The sequence below is a fragment of the Cariama cristata genome, unplaced genomic scaffold, assembly GCF_000690535.1.
Source record: "Cariama cristata isolate BGI_N322 unplaced genomic scaffold, ASM69053v1 scaffold11626, whole genome shotgun sequence".
NCBI lineage: Eukaryota > Metazoa > Chordata > Aves > Cariamiformes > Cariamidae > Cariama > Cariama cristata.
The window spans coordinates 3,074-9,376 of NW_009622801.1; the positions used below are offsets into that span (position 1 = coordinate 3,074).

General features: G+C 48.8%; 1 protein-coding gene across 1 annotated transcript in view; it reads left to right on the forward strand.

Moving 5' to 3' along the window:
- Window positions 1-2,300: 2,300 nt before the first annotated feature.
- Window positions 2,301-6,303, forward strand: part of TNFRSF21 (tumor necrosis factor receptor superfamily, member 21) — a 29,697-nt gene continuing 25,694 nt past the window's right edge. The window contains exons 1-2 of the mRNA XM_009702493.1: window positions 2,301-2,964; window positions 4,723-5,220. Of these exons, the coding sequence (XP_009700795.1) occupies window positions 2,316-2,964; window positions 4,723-5,220 (1,147 nt within the window). The 5' untranslated portion in view covers window positions 2,301-2,315. The remainder of the gene's footprint in view (window positions 2,965-4,722; window positions 5,221-6,303) is intronic.

The following is a 6,303-nucleotide window of genomic DNA, read 5'->3' on the forward strand; positions in this document are numbered from 1 at the left end:
CTTAACCTTCCCCCGCTGGGACTTGCTGTTGTCCCTAAGCTTGGGAGCGCGTGTGCAGCTGAAGATCTGGAGATGTTCAAAAGTGCCAGTGCCTTTGCTTGAGATAGAGTTTTTTAAAAAAAAAAAATAAAAAATGCCCCAAACCAAACAAAAACCAAACTTGGTGCTGTTACAGTAGTGCAGGTCCCGCTGGCTTTAGTTATGTGGATGAGTGATGGAAAGACACCAGAGAGAGGAAGAAGAGGGAGAGCAGGAGGGGACCCATGGCACTTGCTTGTAGTGGGGTTGTCCATGGCTTTCCTGAGGTCTGGCTTGATGCAGAGGCAGAAATGGGGATCTGAGATGGCAGCACACGGCTCATCCCTGGCAAGGCTGGAGAACCGCAGCCTGTCCTGCCTCTCCCGACACCCTGTCCCGCTCAGCGCCGGCACGGGGAGGAGGATCAGTAACGCAGGTGACCCCCATGCAACCTCGCGAGGACGGATCCCGCTGCGCCTCGTTTGCTAATTCAGGGTTACGTCATGAAGATTATGAGGGGGGTGGCAGGTTTCCTTAGAGCCAGCTAAGCGCTTTGTTAAATCATGCCTTAGGGGAGGGGAAAAATAAAATGCATCCTGTAAGCGTTTGCTGCCTGCCAGGGCAGTCCTGCTTTTTAATTTGACATAATTAGCCTGGCCGCTGCAGGATCCTCGTCAGCTGCTGCGGGCTTCCCTGCTTGTACCTGCTCTGCAATTGCTGCTTCAGGAGGAAAAAAAAAAAAAATAAAAACTTGAAGTGTTTTGTACAAATCCCGAGCCATAAATTATTTAGCAGGTGAAACAGAAATGTGCTGTGTGCTTGCAGGAAGCAAGAGGCTGCACCAAAAATGATGCGGCGTGGCTTGCGGCTCTGCCGCGATGTGCCTTCTGCAGAGTCATGTTGTTGGGAGGGTTTTTTTTTTTCCTTCTTTCATCTGAATATTTTCTTGTTGGCTGAAAGCCCGGAATAAGTAGCAGAGCAAGAGGCGAGAGCTTGTAGAACAGAGCCAAGTGATTTATGTGCCTGGCTGTGCAGTTGAAAAGCGTTCGGGTCTCTGGTCTTTTTACCTTCAGTGTAGGAAAGCCCCTTTGGAAATTTAAGGTAACGTTGGCTTGTTCCTCTCTCTCTCTCCCAACTCAGCCTATGGCTGTTTGAAAATGTGTTTTCTGTTGCTTTGCATGCTGTATGAGTTGTGTCAGCCTTTCTGTTGCTACAGCTTTTGTTCTTGGCATCTTATCTCTGCTGGCATAACTGACATTAAAGCCATGGACCAGAGGTCTTCTGGAGGAAGCAGAGGTCCTGCTTGGTAGATGGAACTTCTCTTGGGGATGGAGCAGCCTCGATGCAAAGGAATTAAGGGAATAAAGCCCTGGGACTGGAAGTAGGTAGGGATTTGTAGCCATCATCCAGCCAAGCCCAGCTAGGTACAGTTCACCGTCTGAAAACTGGAGACTTTTACCTGTATCTGATGCAATGAGGAACTGAGTTACAGCAGAGCTCCTCAAAGAGCTTAAAAATAGCATTGGGTTTTCTCTCCTGTTGCTAATGCATCCGGTTTAAAGTGGGTTCAGATGTGGTCGGAGACTCAGAGCAGAACATCCCTTGTGGTCTCACCAAACCATACGCTTGTGCGGGATCATAAAAAAAATCATGGAAGGGCAGAGGGGCTGAGCAATAGTCCAGTAACGCCTGCTAGCCCAGATTTCATCCTGGTTTGCGTTCTTTAGAAAGGTAACTATTGAACAAGTGCGGATTGACAAATACAGAGGAGGAAAGTTTTACAGGTCAGAGCTGCCACTTGCATGTGGTGGTTTTTGGTTTTTTTTTTTTTTTTTCCACTCCGGCAGCCGCCTGCCCGTGGTTTTTGGTTTTTTTTTTTTTTTTGTCACCTCAGCAAGCGCCTGGCTCGTGCTGGAGCCTCTCAGCTTTGAAATGCAAAGCTGGTCTGAATTCTCCTGGGGTGTCCAGGTAGCACGTACTGCTGAAACACAATTAGCAGTATTTACTGCCCTGGCAGGGTTGCAGTGTAAATGATGCTTAGTCTCGCCGAGAAGCATGGTGTCAAATTTAAGGAATTATAATCGTAGCTGGTGATGTGTCTGGAGAGTGTGCTGCTGTCTTCACCGGCTCTCTTCCACCCCGACCTCACTGAGGTCTCTCCCCTGGGTGTAGAAACATCTCCATGGTCCCACAGCTCTTGGGACATCCCTTGTGATCCTGCAAGGGATCGCCGGCAGAGAGGGCTCCGGTCACACGCTGTTGTTGACTAATACCGCCTGTCTGTCTTCCAGCTGCTCATGCTCCTGGGCACAGCTGATGGTCAACCGAAGCTGACCTCCGAGCAGAATGCCATCAGCCTCTCCCCTGGCAAGTATCGCCACCTCGACCGTGCAACCAACAAAGAGCTGATCTGCGACAAATGTCCCGCAGGAACCTATGTGTCTAAACATTGTACGAAGAGTACCTTAAGAGAGTGCAGCCCTTGTCCAGATGGGACCTTTACTAAGCACGAGAATGGCATAGAGCGGTGCCACCCTTGTAGAAAACCCTGTGAACTGCCAATGATCGAGAAAACCCATTGTACTGCCTTGACTGACCGCGAGTGCACTTGCCTGTCAGGTACATTTCAGATGAACGATACCTGCATCCCTTACACGGTGTGCCCGGTCGGCTGGGGTGTCCGCAAGAAAGGAACCGAGACGGAAGACGTAAGGTGCAAGCCGTGCCCTCGCGGTACCTTTTCTGATGTGCCTTCTAGTGTGATGAAGTGCAAAACATACACTAACTGCTTTGGAAAAAACATGATGGTCATCAAGCCAGGGACGAAGGAGAGTGACAATGTCTGTGGTTCTCTAGCGTCTCTTCCAAACACGTCTTTGATTTCGTCAAGCACTGAAGCAGGTGAAGAGCCCTATGAAGTTCCACCAACCGCTCAACTTCCCAAAGGTAATGTCCACCACTGAAACACAGATGTGGTTTTGGTCATGCAGTTGCGTTCCTTCCTCAGCCAGGCTTGGTTTTAGGCTGTTGAAGGGCAGCCTGGTCTAAAGCATGGGTGGTGCTTTTGTTTCTTGGTGAGAAGGCAGCTCCAGAGTGCATCAGGCTGCGCTGACTTGCGTTAAACCGCATTTAATAACATTTTCACTGAGGCTGTAGTCATGAGTGGACTCCTGGCTGTCCTACTGTTTGGACTGAAAGGACATCACGTTCCCCAGCCTCTTTTCCCATCTGTGTGTTGTGCTGGCACAAGTATTTGCATTTGTGGCAAACCTCAGTTGAGATGCAGCAGGAAAACCCAGAGGGGAGAGGAGCTTTGCTCCATCAGACTCCTCCCCCGTTGGATTCACTGCTTTCATGCCCATGCTTTCCTTGCTGCATTTGACCCTGTGCTGTGCCAGTGTATTGGCTTGAATGGGAACCACTGCCAAAACATCCCTCCAGGAGCCAAGGCTGTCCCGTGACTCTTTTTTTTCTTTTTTTTTTTTTTTCCCTTCAGTCTCTAAGATTTCCATTAGTTATCACCAGTGGGGAGAACCTGGTTGAATTCCCCATTCTCTCACTTAATTGGAAATGGTACATCATCACAGTCTTTATGGAGGTGTTTTAGCTGTGGCTGGTTGCAGTGGTGCTGTAGGACTCCATTTGAGGTGGTGCCCAGCACTCCCTGGGAAGCAGCTTCCTTGCGGTGTCTCAGATGGGGCATTTTAATGGGGGGGAAAAAAAAAAAATGCAACTTTTGATGGCCTGAACACCTGAGTTGGTAAATACAATAGCAGGGAAGTGCTGACGGTGGTAAACTTCCAGTGCTTCTCCTTTGTTAGGTCTCAAAGCTTGATGTGACGTTGGGAGAGGACAGGAGGGTGTTCCCTGAACTTTGAAATCAACTGTACACAATTAGATAAAAGTTCAGGCGTTTTCCCTGTTTGTATCCTGGTAGAGTGTTTTGATAACCAAGTCAGGCAAAATCAGGTTACAGGTGGTTACACCTACTCTGTGGCTCGACTGGGCTGAGGTCTGATCTTCAAAAGCCGAGTTTCCATAGTAAGCTCTAGTTTTTGCCACAACAGCCCTTCCTCTTCTCAACAGGCTTTGGTCATGCATGTGGCTGGGACCAGAGAGCTGTTGGTTGATAAGAAAACTCGATAAAGACAGAAAGTAGCTGTTAGGGGAAAATATGGTTGCTTAAGTTGCTTCAGAAACCTATTTTGTAGTAGATGCACCCACAGCTGCTTGCAGTGCTGATAAAAAAGTTTGTGCTTCCTTAACAAAACCCGGTAGAGAGATACTAAGCCTCGAAATTGTCTTGTATTTCTACCCCAAATACCAAATTCCACAATTGCAGTAAAACTAATGTTCATAAAACTAAGGAAGAAGAAAACAACTCCCTCAAAGTTGTAGGTTTTCTGAGAAATACTGAATGTGGGACAAACGGGGTATGACAACATGCCTTTAATAACTTTTTTTTTTAAATGAGCTGCCACTAGCCTTAACCAACAAGGGTCAATTTTACCTTGAACCTACCTCTGTAACTGTACCCATCTGTTCCCAGAGCCAAACCTCAACTTCACCTCTTCCCTTTCTTGCTACCCGGCGTTGGGTTTCTGTCTGCTGGCCAGGCAGATGCTCAGGCAGGTCTTAGACCATGATGTGATGCCGTATCATGTCTCTGGTGCAGTGACACTGAGCTCTCCTCTCCTTTTGCAGGTCTGAACTCTTCAGTTCCCGATTTTGTTCCCTCTCCAGCACCACGCGCATCCAGCAGCATGGCGGAGCTGGCAGGCTACTACAATGAAACCTCGGCCAACGAGACGGACAGTGCTGGTGGGACCCTCATGGGCTCTGGTGCCACCAGCCAGGCACAGAGCTACCGGGACAAGCAGACCAGCCAAGCGCTGGAGAAGCGGCCATCGCTGGAGATGGTGGGGGGTGAGAAGTCCAGCGTCCCATACAGGCCCCCCCGGCGAGGTCCGCAGAACGTCCACCAGCACTTTGACATCAACGAACACTTGCCATGGATGATCGTCCTCTTCCTGCTGCTGGTCCTGGTGGTTATCGTGGTCTGCAGTGTCAGAAAGAGCTCACGGACTCTGAAGAAGGGACCCAGGCAAGATCCCAGTGCCATTGTGGAAAAAGCTATTATGAAAAAGTCCACCACCCCTACGCAGAACAGGGAGAAGTGGATCTATTACTGCAACGGGCACGGTGAGCAGCAGCGACTGGGGGCCGCGGGGGGTGGTGTCCTCTCCACCGTCCCACATGGTGCTTTGGAGGGGCTGCCCACATGTCTGGTGACTGGTTGCTTTTTCTGACTTGCTGGGTCTTGTAGCAAGGACAAAACCCGTATACTGGTTCCTCAGATGTTTCTTCATCCTTGGCTTCTCCCCCTCCCTGTTCCTGTGGTGTGTCCCTGCTCCTGAAGGAACGGTTAATGGAGGGAGTGTCATGTGCTCGTCCCAGCTCCTCATCTTCTTACCACCCATCCTTGGTAGAAGCATCTTGAATGAAGGCTCCTTTTTTTTGTTGATTTTTGTTTTGTTTTGTTTTTTTTTTTTTTAATTCCCTCCTGATTCACACCTTATTTTCTCGGTGACTCAGGCATGGGTCTGGCTGCCTTTTGTGTCATCCTTTTTCCCTCACCCCATCTGTTTCTGGAAGGCTGAGTCATCTCCTGCCTCTTGGCAGTGCCTCAGTTTCAGGTTCTTAGCCCTAAATCCTGACTGTTGGCTTGTGTCCCCAGCCCTTCGCCCATGCTGGAGCCAGGAAAGTTGTCCTGAAAGGCTGTGTTGTGTTGTGAGATCTTCCTGGAGGCTCTGCTTTGTAGTGTTTTCTGTTCTTTTGGTGGATGACTTGCTGTCAGCTTTTTGATAAGACTTTAAAGGTGACTCGTTGTGGTCATTAAGTTGAAATTTGTAAAAATTGGTGATAAATTAATGGTGGCATGAATGTGAGCACTGAGCAACCATGATCTCCCTAGTAGTATGCATGGATCTTCCTCTGCAAAGCTACGGTGGCAATTTTGACCCCTCCCTTGTCCTGTGCAGACAGCACTGACGAGTCTTTGCTTTGGGTTGAGGTTGCTCAACCTTAAACACCCATTCACAGTTAACCTTTAGAAAAGCACATTTAACAAGGGAGGGCCAAAGAAAGAATGGATTGAAAAAAGATTGGGAGGTTTAAGAAAGATCAGTCCTTGATGAAAGTCATCCCTGAGTGCTTAAAGAAGGCTTTGAGTAGGGTGTCTTCTGTCAGGTACTCTCGTCTCCTTACTGCTGATTAATAGCCATA